The sequence below is a fragment of the Oryzias melastigma genome, linkage group LG9, assembly GCF_002922805.2.
Source record: "Oryzias melastigma strain HK-1 linkage group LG9, ASM292280v2, whole genome shotgun sequence".
NCBI lineage: Eukaryota > Metazoa > Chordata > Actinopteri > Beloniformes > Adrianichthyidae > Oryzias > Oryzias melastigma.
Genome location: NC_050520.1, coordinates 30,584,827 through 30,598,798, shown reverse-complemented (window position 1 = coordinate 30,598,798; position 13,972 = coordinate 30,584,827). Strand labels below are relative to the sequence as shown.

Sequence of the window (13,972 nt, the reverse complement as noted above, 5' to 3'; positions counted from 1 at the left end):
TTGCAATTTAGAAAATTTTGATCTCAAAACTGTGACTTTTGCTTCTAATATGGTGGCACAAATATAACTCCATATGTTTGTTGTGTTGATTCTTGTCCAGTTCTACCTTAAAAAGAGAGTCTTAAATGGTCATATCTGAGTACATGTCCACAGTCATAGTAAGGTATTCATTAAGTTATTAAAAAATTAAATATTCTTCGGTTCTATGTGGTTTGAAAAAAACTCTCAGTAGTGATACAACAGCTGAAACGAAATGCCAAATTAGCCTGAGAATAAAAAAAACAAACAAAAAACTTAAATTAGCCAAAACAGCTAGCATGTAGCTGAAATATTAGCTAAACTCCAAAATAGCTGAAACAATCGTAGTAGATGCCAAAATAATCCAAAAAGCTAGCAGAATGTCAATTTTTAAACTTTAAAACTGTAACTTTTTAACATAATTAAGAATAATAAAAATGCAGGAATATTATTCCAGAATAAATCAACTTAAACCTTAAATAACTTTTAATATTTTACTCTACATGAAAATATATTTTGTCAAAATTATACAAATTAAAAATTAGTGCAAGATAACATCGGGTCATTAATAACGATAAAATAAAATGATCTGGAGGGCCGGATCCGGCCCCCGGGCCTTGACTTTAACATGTGCTGTATACGGTACATGCTGGTGCTGGCACTAGATATATCTATGATGGGCACGTGCTGGTCGGCTAGTTAAAAGGTCGAAGGTCACCAGTGCTAAGAAGTGCTTGGCCTTAAGAGGATCCCGTTTGGCCGCTTGAGATGCTACCAGCCGACGGTCCTCCCAGCGGCAGGCGTGAGCACATTTGGAGCGAAGGAAGGAGGGGATTCTCGCCGCTTAATCCCCACAAATCCATCTGTGGAGCAGGACAACGCAGAGCTGAGTGTGCTTGGCTGCCGAGCCCCTTTGTTCCCTTTTCCTGACTCCCTCAGGATTTACAGAAGGAGTTTAGGACGAGAGGACTCTTCAAAAAGATGCACAAAGAGTTCGCTAACGTGATCCAGATTCACAGGCAAAAACTTCTGGGATTGAGGAGCTGAAGTCGCTAGAAAATAGGAGTTATTTTCTGTGGAGCGCCTCCACTTTTTGGGTTTTTTGTTCTGTGGAAGCAACTCTTGAGACGCAGTCATGCCTGAAAGAATGACTGCGGGCAGTGAAGAGGAGAGTGTGGATCTCCCCAACAGCAGGGCGGAGGAAAAGGCGGCGAGCACAGGGGCGCGTCTGTGGGACCGAGTCCGCAGTAGTCTGCTCAGACCCAAGGTACACAGGAGAGGAGGAAGAGGACGGACTCTGTAGATATCTAAACCTTTTTCTAACTCTGTTGAGCAACATTTCTGTTGAGCTGAATGATAAAAAGGATTTTTTTTGTTTGATCAAATTATTATTATGTAAGTAAATAGATTTTCTGTGAACAAAGGATTATCTGAATGAACCCTGAAGGCATCTTGGGTAAAACCAAAAACATGATGCCATCACCTCATAATCCTGGTCCAGATTTTATTCAGTTTTTATTTTTAATCAAATTGTTTTGGTAGAAAATAAATGTGAATGTTGTTTTTTGTCTCCAGCTTGATCCCCAGACTCTGCAAAATAAAGACTGGCAGAGGACCGTCATCGCCATGAACGGGGTAAAGCTTTCTTTAAACTTTGGCTCCTGAGTTCTGAATACAAATAGTTTCAGAAAAATAGTTACATTTATAATCAAATTCTTTGTTTCTGTAGCTTTTTATGTAGGAGCAAAGCCACTAAATACAGACATTTAACAATCTGTCAAACCTCGATTGTGTTTGTCAGAGTGGACTTTAAAACGTCAATATTGTCTTTAAAGTCTTTTTTTTTTACAGAGAGCACATGATGTAAAGTTTATTTTTAGTTTAGTTTTGGACAAATTGTATTAAGATCTTGACAAAAAAATTTAGTTGTTTATTTTTTCAACATATATTGCATTGAAAATCGAGAAAGTATATTTGAATTGTACCTGCTGATAAGGGGTGAAACGCATCACAAAACTCATGGTTCAGATCATTTTTAGATCACTTAAAAGTGAAAATAAACAGGAAAGAACAAAAAAATAAAATACTAAAATTACTCTTTTGAAAAGTTTTGAAACGTATATTTTAGAAAACATTTATAAAGTACTTCAAAGTATAATTATACACTCACAGATCTTTAACTTTGGACATAAACAAAAATGTAAAAACATGTAGTTCTACATATAAATCTACAAAAACTCAGAGAAAAGAGCATTTCAAGGAACATTTAAATATTTTAAATAACTGTAAAAGTTGCATTACCTGCGATAATACTAGTGTGAAAGCTTTTTGTCTAAAGTAATCGCTGATGCTGCTGAAGCTTTTTGCTTAAAAGGGTGAGACAATTTATTTTTAATTGCAGAAAGGATTTGTTGAAAATGCAAAAGCTTTTTGCTAAATGTTAAATTTGCTAAAATACTGAGAATTTTGTTAAAGAACTATAAAAGAGCGCTCGTGATAACGAGATAATTAATAATGAAGAACGAAGAGTCCCTCACTCCCTTTCCCGCACAGAGAAGCAAAAACTTCAGCTTTAAGTCTATTTATTTTGTGGTTAACAAGAAAAACAGCAACTTTGTTTGAATGTTGTAGAAAATATCTTGTTTATTTGATGATTTGGGTTTTTTTTTTCGTTTTCTGATTCAAATAGAAGCTTTGCACTGCATTTAGCTACCAGCTACATGTAATAATAGTAACGGAAAACATCCATTCTGTCAGTCTGTGTATATTTTTACATTAAAGCAGTCCATAAAGGAAGCATTTGATCCCCTCTGATGCAGATTGAGGTGAAACTTTCCATGAAGTTCAACAGCAGAGAGTTCAGTCTGAAGCGAATGCCTTCACGGAAACAGTCCGGCGTCTTTGGAGTGAAAATCAACGCCGTCACTAAGTGAGTTCCATGTACTTGATTCAAAAGTAGATTATTTCATATTTTAGAAGTATTTGTTTCTTTTATGTTTAGTTTATTAATTTTAACAGTAACACAAAAGTGCCAAACATTTCCTGAATTCCACTTCTTGTGGGATGTCTTCAGGCGTGAACGCTCCAAAGTCCCGCTCATCGTTCGGCAATGTGTGGAGGAGATCGAACGGCGAGGGATGGATGAAGTGGGGATCTACAGAGTTTCCGGCGTTGCGACCGACATCCAGGCTCTGAAAGCTGCCTTTGACTCCAGTGAGTAACTCTGACATTAAAACGAAACGCTGTTTTCTTCCTGCACACATGAACTCTAGTGCAAAGCCGTGTGTCTCCTCTTGATCTCAGACAATAAGGACGTGTCTGTCATGATGAGGGAAATGGACGTGAACGCCATCGCCGGAACCCTGAAGCTGTATTTCCGCGAGTTGCCAGAACCGCTTTTCACAGATGAGCTGTATCCCAACTTTGCTGGAGGCATCGGTCTGTTTGTTTACATCTTCACGTTCTCTGACCGCGAGGGAACAGAAACTTTATGTTCTGACAGCAGAACTCTTGTCTTGCAGCTCTGTCTGACAGCGTGGCCAAGGAGAGCTGCATGCTCAACCTGCTGCTGTCTCTGCCGGAGCCTAACCTGGTCACTTTCCTCTTTCTGCTCGACCATCTAAAAAGGTAACAGCTGTCTTTTACCAACAGTTTGTTTTAAATTATACATTAGCCTGTTGCTAAAATAGAAGCTAAACTCTAAATTAGCATAAGAAATCACAGTAGATAACAAATTAGCCCAAAATGTTAGCATGTTGCTAAAATAGGAGCTAAAATCTACATCAGACTAAAAAAAATCCCAGTCGATAAAAATTTGCCAAAAATGTTAGCATGTTGCTAAAATATTAAGTAAACTCCAGATTAGCATAAAAAACCTCAGTATATGCTTAATTAGCCGAAAAAGCTAACACATTGCTTAAATTCTAGCTAAACTCCAAAACCGCGCAAAATCCTCAGTAAACTAAATTAGTTAAAAACGTTAGCCTGTTGCTAAAATAGAAGCTAAACTCTAAATTAGTCTATAAAATCACAGTAGATAACAAGTTAGCCAAAAACATTAGCATGTTGCTAAAATAGAAGCTGAACTCTAAATTAGCCTAAAAAAAATCCCAGTTGATAACAAATTAGCAAAAAATGTTAGCATGTCGCTAAAATATTGGGTAAACCCCAAATTAGCATATAAAACCTCAGTAAATGGCAAATTAGCCAAAAAAAACTTGCTTAAATACTAGCTAAACTGCTAAAAATTCCACAGTAAACTAAATTAATGTTAGCTTGTTGCTAAAATTTAAGCTAAATTCTAAATTAGCCCTAAAAAAAAATCACAGTAGATAACAAATTAGCCAAAAACATTAGCACGTTGCTAAAATATTAGGTAAACTCCAAGTTTTTTGAAAATTAATATAAAAGATAGTCCATGAATATATTTAAAGGCTTGTTACTAATCTACTTAAAATGTTTAAATTTGAAGACTTTCTCATTCATTTCCTATGGGGCACATTTTACTCAATATTTCAAAAACTTCAAAGTTAATGAAAACCAGATATGTCTTGAACAAGATGATTTTTTTATGTCAAGATTGCTGAAAGTGTGATGGAGTTTTTACGTGCCGAAAAACATGGAAAGGATATAGTCTTAACTGTCTTTACATGTGTCCTCTATCATGAGAAAAATGCCACAAGAACATGGTAAAACACTATTTTAATTGAAGTGGGTCTTTGAATATCAAACGCTACTTCTGTAGTGAGATTATTTGATCTTCAAGCCACTTGTCATTTTTTAACAGGGTGGCAGAAAACGAGTGCATCAACAAGATGTCTTTGCACAATCTGGCAACCGTCTTTGGTCCCACCTTGCTTCGACCCTCTGAAAAGGACAGCAAAATTTCAACCAGCTCCCAGCCGCTCTCCATGAACGACAGCTGGTCCCTGGAGGTCATGGCTCAGGTAAGACGCGTCCAGCTTTAGTCAAAATGGGAGTAAGTAAAAAAGCTGATGGGATGTTTCTCTTTAGGTTCAAGTCCTCCTCTACTTCCTTCAGCTGGAGAGCATTCCCACGCCTGATAGCAAACGGCAGAGCCTTCTCTTCTCCACTGAAGTATAACAGGACAATTTGCGGAGAAATGCTCCACTCTTAGAAGAATGTTGGCTTTGCCAAAGAGGCCTGGTGAAGTTTTATTTTTTTAGCCACCAGAGGGAATCCTCCACCCTTTGAAGACTGGAGGATCACCAAAGCCACTCTGGAAGATGGGACCCTCCTATGCTGTGTTTACTCAACCCTGCTGTGTCGTTCAGACCACCCTTTAAGTTGCATTGACCAACAATATCATTCCTCTTTTTTTAAACTAATTTAAAACTTAAAAAAGCAATATTTACTGTACTTTGATGTCTTGTTTTGCTACTGTGCACATGAGCTCCACATTCAGAGGAGCATCTCTGCTGCTTCTGGATGCAGGACTAGTTTTCCCTTTTGACCCTTCAAACGTTTCTTAAGTCGTGCCAATGTTCCCATGCTGATGACCAACGGAGTGTTTCACTTTTCCTCAAGTTTACATTCTGATTTTTTTAACAGAATTCACAAGTATGAGACTGAAGCTGTAGTAAACTCACAACAACATGCAGGCATGTTGACAAAACCATTTGAGCTGTTTTCTGTGTTGTACAATTCATGTAGTGACCTTTTTCAGTCCCTAGATCCAAGTATTGTTTAGCCAAACAAGGCTTTCTAAAAATGAAACTTCCATTTCAATCAAAAACTGTGTTCTTGTTCACCATGCATCTCTTCAAACTTTTTATTTTCTGTTGTCTACCTTTAAAATAATAGAACAATTCAAAAATGGAAACAAATCTGAGACTCCATCACATGTATCTTTACAGTGTTTCCTCTTACAGAATAACCTGACTCCTGACCTGTGTGAGAACTTGCTGTTTATTTTTCCAAAAAAATTTAATCACTACAAATATAAAAAAAATCATCTAAATTTAACCATGAAAGCTCTTGATTATTTTAAAATATGGTAGAAGACTTGGCAATACTTTGGTTGAACAATGTTATGTATGTATGATTTATGTAAATAAAAACTTGTTGACATTATTTGTTGTTGTAGTTTTTTGTAGCTAGTCCTTAAATATTCTCTTCAATTCTTACCAAAATAATAGATGTGAAACCTTAACATGTTTTAATCAAAGTGGAACAGCATTTTTGTTATGCTCTCTGTCAGGAACTGGGTCACAACAGGAGTGTCTTAAATCGGTCTTCTTTTTTTAAATATACATTGGTTAAAGTCCAGAAAAAAAATGCAAGAAACCTTTTAATTAGGTTTTTGATGTCAAAGATACAGATAGATATAAAAAATAAACCAGTTATATGAGCAACAACAGGATCAGTTAAATATTTTGGAAGTAAGTCATAGATTTCTGCCGAGCTGTATGACTTTCTCTACTGTCTTTGCTTTTTTGTGTTAATGTGATGCCAAAAAAAACGACTAATCACAAGCTTTTTTCTACCAAGTCAGATCAATTACAATTGGCTGAAAGTCAACCACAGTGAGGGATGTGTTGACTAAACTTATAAATTATATTTTGACATTTGCGTCACAAGCTGCGATAATACTAGTGTGAATGCTGTAAGCTGAATTTGGCCGCTGAAGATGAAAACGCTGAAGCAGATAGCCGGCTAAAATACTAGCTAAATTGCAAATTCACCTAAAAAATGTTTCAGCTGGCAGTAGTTGAAAAAAATAGCTAAACTTCAAAATAGCCCAAAAAGCTAAAGAAAAGCCTAAATTAGACCCCCCCCCCAAAAAATAGAATTTTGCTGAAATATTAGCTAAACTCAAAGCAGCATAAAATACAGAAAAAAAGCTTAAATTAGCCAAAACAGCTAGCATGTAGCTAAAATATTAGCTAAACTCCAAAATAGCCTAAAAAATCTTAATAAATGCCAAAATAGTAGAAAAAGCTAGCACAATACCAAATTTTTAAACTTTAAAATCGAAACTTTTTAGTATAATTTTGAATAATAAAAAGACAGGAATTTTATTCCAGAATAAATCAACTTAAAACCTTAAATTTTACTGTCTATAAAAATATATTTTGTCAAAATTATATAAGTTAAAAATAAGCGCAAGATAAAATCGGGCCTTTAATAACAATAAAATAAAATGATCTGGACTGGAGGGCCGGATAGAATTATCCGGAGGGCCAGATCTGGCCCCCGGGCCTCGACTTTGACACATGTGCCATTAGAGAAAGAAATGTATCTGAATGCTTTAATTTTGATTCATAATTTTTTCAACAGAATATTATTAAGCTCTAAATTTCCAAACTGGGGCTCTTGTTCTAATTTTAATTCTGCACCAATGAGTTGATGTCCCTTAGGGAAAAATGCTGAGAAATAATGACATTGTGTGGGGTTGGACTGATCGGAAAAAAGACTTTCCAACTGGGAAAACATGCATGAAAGTCTAAAAAACTAACAAATCCTCCAACCCCACATGTATATCTTTCATTCATTCATTCATTCATTTTCCTGACCGCTTTTTCCCATTCAGGGCCACAGGGGTGCCGGAGTCTAACCCGGTTACTGATGGGCGAAGGGGGGGCTCACCCTCGACAGGTCGCCAGTCTGTCACAGGGCCACATGTATATCTTTCTGCAGACAGCAGAACTACAGCGAAAACAAAAATTCATAAGGATTATTTCTTTTCATTCCAGTCTGGGGGGCCAAAATCAAGTCTTTGATGGGCTGCAAATGGCCCCCGGGCAATAGTTTGCCCACCTCTGATCTAGATTGGATCCACTTGGGTAAAAGAATTCCACTCTTTCATATCACGAGAACCTTAGTTGAATCTTTTTGTTTTTTGGACCATGTGAGAGAGAAAGATACCCCCCGCCCCCCAAAAAAGTTGATCTTACTTGTTTGAAAGGATTCATTTTCTGCAGCAAGCTTCGTTGTAGCGCCTAGTGACTTTTGCTTATGTGACCTCTGCTGTATCGAGCTAGCGAGGCTTGCTTTCCATCGGGCGGCTGCCAAGCTAGCGAGCTTTGCTGTAGCTAGCTTCGTTGTAGTGATCTCCGCTGTCGTGAGCTTCAGTGTAGCAAGCCAACGAGCTCCACTGTATCGAGCAAGCAAGCTCCGCTGTACCGACCTTCATTGTATTGAGCTAGTGTGTTTCTCTGTAGTGACCTGCGCTGCATCCAGCTAGCAAGCTTTGTTGTCCATCGGGCGGCTGCCAAGCTAGCGAGCTTTGCAGTAGTGAGCTTTGTTTTAGCGAGCTAACGAGGTCCACTGTATCAAGCTAGCAAGCTCTGCTGCAACATACTAGCGAGCTCCGCTGTAGGAGCTAGCTAGCTCCGCTGTAGGGGGCCCCACTGTAATGAGCTAGCTAGCTCCGCTGTCCACCGAGTGGCTGGCAAGTGTAGCGAGCCAACCCACTGAGTGCATACAGGAGGTGCAGGTGGGGCCATCACGTAAATTGAGGAAAGACCCATTCAGGGCCACAATTTCTGCCCACTTTTAAACTATATGGGGCCCATCTGTCCTTGCTGGCTGGGATCATGGATAAAGAACATGCTAAAACACAATTTTTATTGGGGTGGGTCTATGAGAAGATGGATGTATGTATGGAAGTTCAGCACAACACTTTTGGAGTCTTGTATCTGTCTTCTCAGAAGATGTGGGACTGCATTGCATGTTTTCTGCTTTTGAATTTCTTTTTCTTGCTTTGAGTTTTCTGTAATAAAGTTTCACAATGATTTGCAGCAACACTTTGAGAACTTCAAGTTATCTCATTCAACTATTTTCTTTTCGTAAAATTTTCTTTATAGAAAAAAACATTAAAAAGTTGCTTCTCCATTAAATTGCACAAAAACACAACATTTTCACCGTTTAGTTTTGAATTATATCCAATTAAGAGTGTAGGAATAAGCATTGCGAGTTATTTATTAACAGACAGAGTCACCAGGGCAATATCAATAAAACCATAGTGCATGTATTGGTGATGGAGGCAGTGAAAGTTTCCTCCAGCTCAGGGTGATGCTGAGGTGATGCAACCAGGAGAGGGGGCAGAGGATCACAGGGCTGCTGCCAGCGGAGGAGCCGACATCCGAAACCGATGCTGCCCGTGAAGCTGTGGGAATAGAAAACTGCTCGTGGCCACACATGGACCCCCGTTGGGTTTTCTATCTGTCCGACATCTATGGAGAGTTAGTCAAATTTGAGGTATGGTTGTTTTAAATCGTTCTGCTGATAAAACGTTGTCTTTTTTGCCTGCTATGCTAACAATGCTAACCTAATGATAGCATTAGCTACCTGAGCTTTTCCATTGCTTTAATGCCAGCGGAATAAACCTCCGGAAAATACACAAGCTTCATCAAATTTTCTCTAACACAATTTTTTTCTTAGCTTTTTGGGCTTGAAATTGTAATTAATAGCTGTTTTAATACTAAAAAGCGAGTACTTTAGCTGTTAAGCTAGCGCTTTTCTTCCGGAACGTTCTCTAAAAGATTTCAAAATAAATCTTTGCTTTTGTCTCAGCCTCCTCGTATTTACTCGGCAAATAGGATGTGATGGTTTAATTAATAGCTTAATTTACTGCATGCTAATTCGATTTGATGAAAAAATATATTATTTATTTAAAAGTGCATCTTAAGTTTTCCCCCGAGGGAATTGACTTGAAGCGCGTTTTTGGATTTAGCAAGTCAATACAAAAATGCCAGTCATGGAATGAAGAAAATAAAAGTTTTTTTTTTAATGAAACCACCTGCACTTATTTGTCAATTTGTATAAAAACTAACGTTTTGTTAGTTCTCACATTGTCGTGTCTTTAGTCACGACTTTCGTTATGCTCATTTAAAGAGGCGTATTTGGTTTTGTTTTGAAAATCCACCGCCAAACAGGAAGTTTGTTAGCTTATACTCTCCGCGTGCCTGACAACAAGGGTAACTAGTTTGTTTTATGTTTTCTCCTTAATTTTATGACGCATTTCGGGTTTAAATCTTGGATATTTTTGTTTGAGCACTTCATAATGTTGCTCGACTGTCTATACAGCAGATTTAAAACCGTTTAAATGAAACACACGTCCATCTTAAACTAAAGGCAGCTGGCTTTCATCGCTGGGCTGCACGTAGTGTTTGTCGAGGTTTCGCCAGTTAATAAGTCCCAAGTTTGGGAGGTTTTGGTTGCTCTACGCTTGACTATTTCAGAAATGCACCCCCTCCTCCTCTAGTGCACTCACAAATTTTCCTAGAATAGCTCAGAGGGACAAATATTTCTCGCCCACCGCCTTCACTTTAGATTAATTTCCTCTGGGTCTCTTTCTTCTAGTCCATTTTCGGCTCTTTCTGATACATCCTGTTGAAAAAAGCAGTATTTGGTGAAAATTGACTAATTTTGAAAATGGTAAACACGTGTTTCAGCTAACATCTTGACTGAAGTCTTTAGACAGAAAGTGTTGCTTGTTTTCATGGTCATGCCAAAGAGAAGCTCTGTTTAGATACATTGAGTTAACATGTGGAAACTAATGAAATGGTTTTGCCGAAGCTCGTGTAATTAAAGACTACATCAATAAGTGTTTGACAAACTAAACCCAAACCATGTCTTTTTATAAAGCAAGGGGGATATTTTGGTTAAATTAAATTCAGTGTTTGGCAGTGCTCTCTCCCTCAGGCAGACTGGTGCCTTCCTGTGTTTCTTTTTAACTCTTTTGAAGTTTATTTACTTTTTATGGGAGATTCCAGAGGAAAAAAAGACTTGATCTTCTGATAGGGCACATGTGTCAAAGTCGAGGCTCGGGGGTCCGATCCGGCTCGCCGGGTAGGGTAATTACTAGGGTAATTATATCCGTACCTGCAGATAATTTTATTTATTGTTATTAATGGCCCGATGTTACTTTACGCTTATTTCTAACTTGTATAATTTGACAAAAAATATCTTTCTGGGGAGTAAAATATTAAAAGTTATTTAAGGTTTAAGTTGATTTACTCTAGAATTATATTCCTGCCTGTTTTTATTCATAGTAATGTTAAAAAGCTTAATTTTAAAAAATTGTCATTCTGCTAGCTTTTTTAGTTTGTTTAGGCTATGTTGGAGTTTAGCTAATATTTCAGCTACATGCTAGCTGTTTTGGCTAATTTAGGCTTTTTTTTCTGTTTTTCAGGCTATTTTGAAATTTAGCTATTTTTTCAACTACGTGCTAGCTGATTCGGGTAACCTAGGTTTTTTTTTTTCTTTTTTTTCTTTTTTAGGCTAATTTGCATTTAGCTCATATTTTAGCTGGCTATCAGCTTCAGCGTTTTCAGTTATTGGCTTCAGTGATTTCAGCTATTAGGTTCAGTGTTTTCAGCAATCAATTTCAGCATCTTCATCTTTCAGCACTATCATCTTTCAGCACTATCATCTTTCAGCACTATCATCTTCAGCGGCCAATTTCAGCTTACAGCATTCACACTATCATTATCACAGGTAATGCTATACATTTAGTCCATAATTATGTTAAAAAGTTATGGTTTTAAAGTTTTTAAAATGTAGTTTTAGAGTGTTCAATAAATGTTTATTCTGTTCGGTCCGCAACCTAAAGTGTGTTTTGGATTTTGGCCCCTTGTGCGACTGCAGTCAAAAGCATAAGCATAAGTTATTAGTGAAGGAATGGTGTACTCATAGCACCACGTCCACGTCCCTCCCCTGCCTAATGAATTTGTAGTGTTTTCTCTGGGCCTTTGTTGTGCGCTCTGTACAGGAACACTGTGCTCTTCTTCTTCCTTTGACGAGCTCGGAGTCGGATCCTTTCAATTAATTAAAACCACGATCAAACGATGTCGGTCCTATTTTGGTCAGGTCAAGTGTCTGCACCCTCCTGACCATGTCAAGCCACATTACGTAATAATTACGCAGGTCTGCCTGGTTCACGGTTCAGTTCATAATTTCAAAGTTATGCTTTACGCAATATGATTGTTTTGTTTACCACAGTTTAAGACAGCATGTAAAATTATTATTAGTAGACCTATTAAACGTTTTCTCTAATATTTGAAAGTATTTCAAATAACTTTTCACATTTTATTTTTCTACAAGTGAAAACTAAAGCTGTCTTACACTTTTTCTGTTTTTTCTTCAATTATTTACACGTAAAGCTTTTAGTCAGACCTACCAGAGGAGGTTTAGTCTTTCAAAGAGGGCAAGTTTAGGAAAAGGCTGCTTATTCTGCCCCAGTTAGCTCATCTGTCACTCCCCTGTGTTTGCTCCCATGTCCTTGCAGAGCCGGTAGAGAAGCCCGTGCTCCAGTTAGTGGCTATCCATTTCAGACATCTGCTTTGACACATTGTGCTGGTCAGATATCTGGGGAGCTGTTGAGTTCAACTGAAAAATGCTTTGGACGAATGAAGCCGGGGCATTTAACAAAGACAGTCCGTGCAGATTGATGCACAAAAATAAGATTTTTTTGGATGGGAAATGCTATTACTTCACATACTTTCTTAACGTACATTTGGCACTACATTATTGCTATATTTTTTTAGGCCTGGTTATTTTTTTTTTTATGGATTTGATGACTTGGAAGAAAAGTGACACAAATATGTTTGTTTTTGATGTTATAGAATGATTCTTGAAGTTGCAACAAAATGCTGCAAAATCAAAGAACTAGAACTATTGTTATTTTTTATGATTGTATTCCTCAGCCACTTAACATATACCTCTGATCTTTGAATTCATTTATTCCTTGTTTTTTTTTTCTTCCTTTTTCCTATGATTTTTTGAAGGACTTCACTGCTTGAAAAACAAAGTCAAGTTTTGATATTTCTTCCCTTGAGCTCCTGGATGCTATCCGGTAGGAGTTTTCCTTCCTGGATTTTTCCACAGAAACTTTCCACTTTCAGGTCCATGCTGGGTGAATTGAAACTTATCAGAAAATTCCCCCTCTGTGTCCAGATGCTGCAGATTTTTGTGGTGTGATCTTTAGTGAGTAATTCTCACAGATCTCTCTGGAATGTTGGTCAGTTTCTCCTCCCGTCTTTTCTTGTGCAAAGACAAATTTGAGTTTTTCAAGATGGGATAACAAAAACATAAGTTGCTGTCGTATCCAGATCCCTTCCTGTTACCACTGACACGAGAACCTCTGCTCTGGATAGTAAATACATGTTTTAACTATCAGACTTTGTGGATGTAATAGAAATGATTATCTTCATTTTTAACATCAACACAATTGTCTTACTGTTTTCAGAAAATCACCTTAAAGGCCCACTCTGATGAAAATTGTGTTTTTGGTGTTATAAACATGTTCTTGTGGTATTTTTCTGATGATGGAGAAGATATATTAAGAGAATTAGGCTTAAAATTGCATTTCTGAGTATTTATTGTTTCCACTCGATTCATAATCTGATTTTCATCTGAGCAGAATCACTTCAGTCACATCAGAACGGTATACCTGCTGGTGACTTGTTTCACCTAGAGTGCAATCTCAGGCAAAACGCGTCATTTAACTTGAATTTATTTCAGCGATTAGAGGAAGTGACTACGCAGAAAACTCTGTCCAGAAAAATATATTTTAACACTGAAAATGATGAAAGTTACTGAAGAAGTTAAGAAATACTGAACTTCACACACAGAGAGAGACAGAGAGTTAACAAATAGATAGAAAATAGAGCAAGTTGCTGGAAAAATATGTCTTCTTCCTCATATCTTACAGTACTAGAGAATGCAGTTTGTTCCTTTTTTAATTAAATTTTGTCATCTTCCGTGCTTCTGTTTAGCGGACAAACTGAGAGAGATGCTGATCATGTTAAAAATAAACGCACAACACCATCGCGTTGCTTAAAAAGTATAAACACCAGTCAGAAGTTCGTCGCAGTTTTAGTGGAGAGTCGCGATCAAATCCAGCCAACATTAGTATGAACGAGACCGCAAGATTGTGGATGTGATGCGAGCGATTACGAATCATGTGGAAGTATAAACCAGCCTTTAG

The 13,972-nt window shown here is 37.4% G+C and overlaps 2 protein-coding genes across 4 annotated transcripts in view; both read left to right on the top strand.

Annotated features, from left to right (window-relative positions):
- si:dkey-91m11.5 (BCR activator of RhoGEF and GTPase) overlaps positions 1-6,111 on the top strand; it is a 45,305-nt gene extending 39,194 nt beyond the window's left edge. Inside the window, exons 18-24 of the mRNA XM_024276268.1 lie at positions 1,594-1,653; positions 2,838-2,947; positions 3,092-3,231; positions 3,322-3,456; positions 3,540-3,645; positions 4,805-4,964; positions 5,032-6,111. Of these exons, the coding sequence (XP_024132036.1) occupies positions 1,594-1,653; positions 2,838-2,947; positions 3,092-3,231; positions 3,322-3,456; positions 3,540-3,645; positions 4,805-4,964; positions 5,032-5,121 (801 nt within the window). The 3' untranslated portion in view covers positions 5,122-6,111. The remainder of the gene's footprint in view (positions 1-1,593; positions 1,654-2,837; positions 2,948-3,091; positions 3,232-3,321; positions 3,457-3,539; positions 3,646-4,804; positions 4,965-5,031) is intronic.
- Positions 6,112-9,026: 2,915 nt separating this feature from the next.
- specc1la (sperm antigen with calponin homology and coiled-coil domains 1-like a) overlaps positions 9,027-13,972 on the top strand; it is a 30,222-nt gene continuing 25,276 nt past the window's right edge. For 2 of the 3 annotated variants that reach the window (XM_024275551.2, XM_024275549.2), the window contains exon 1: positions 9,027-9,240. The gene's annotated coding sequence lies outside the window, so the exon portion shown is untranslated. Of the gene's footprint in view, positions 9,241-9,775; positions 9,960-13,972 lie in introns of those variants that run through there. The other variant, XM_024275550.2, reaches the window with a different exon arrangement.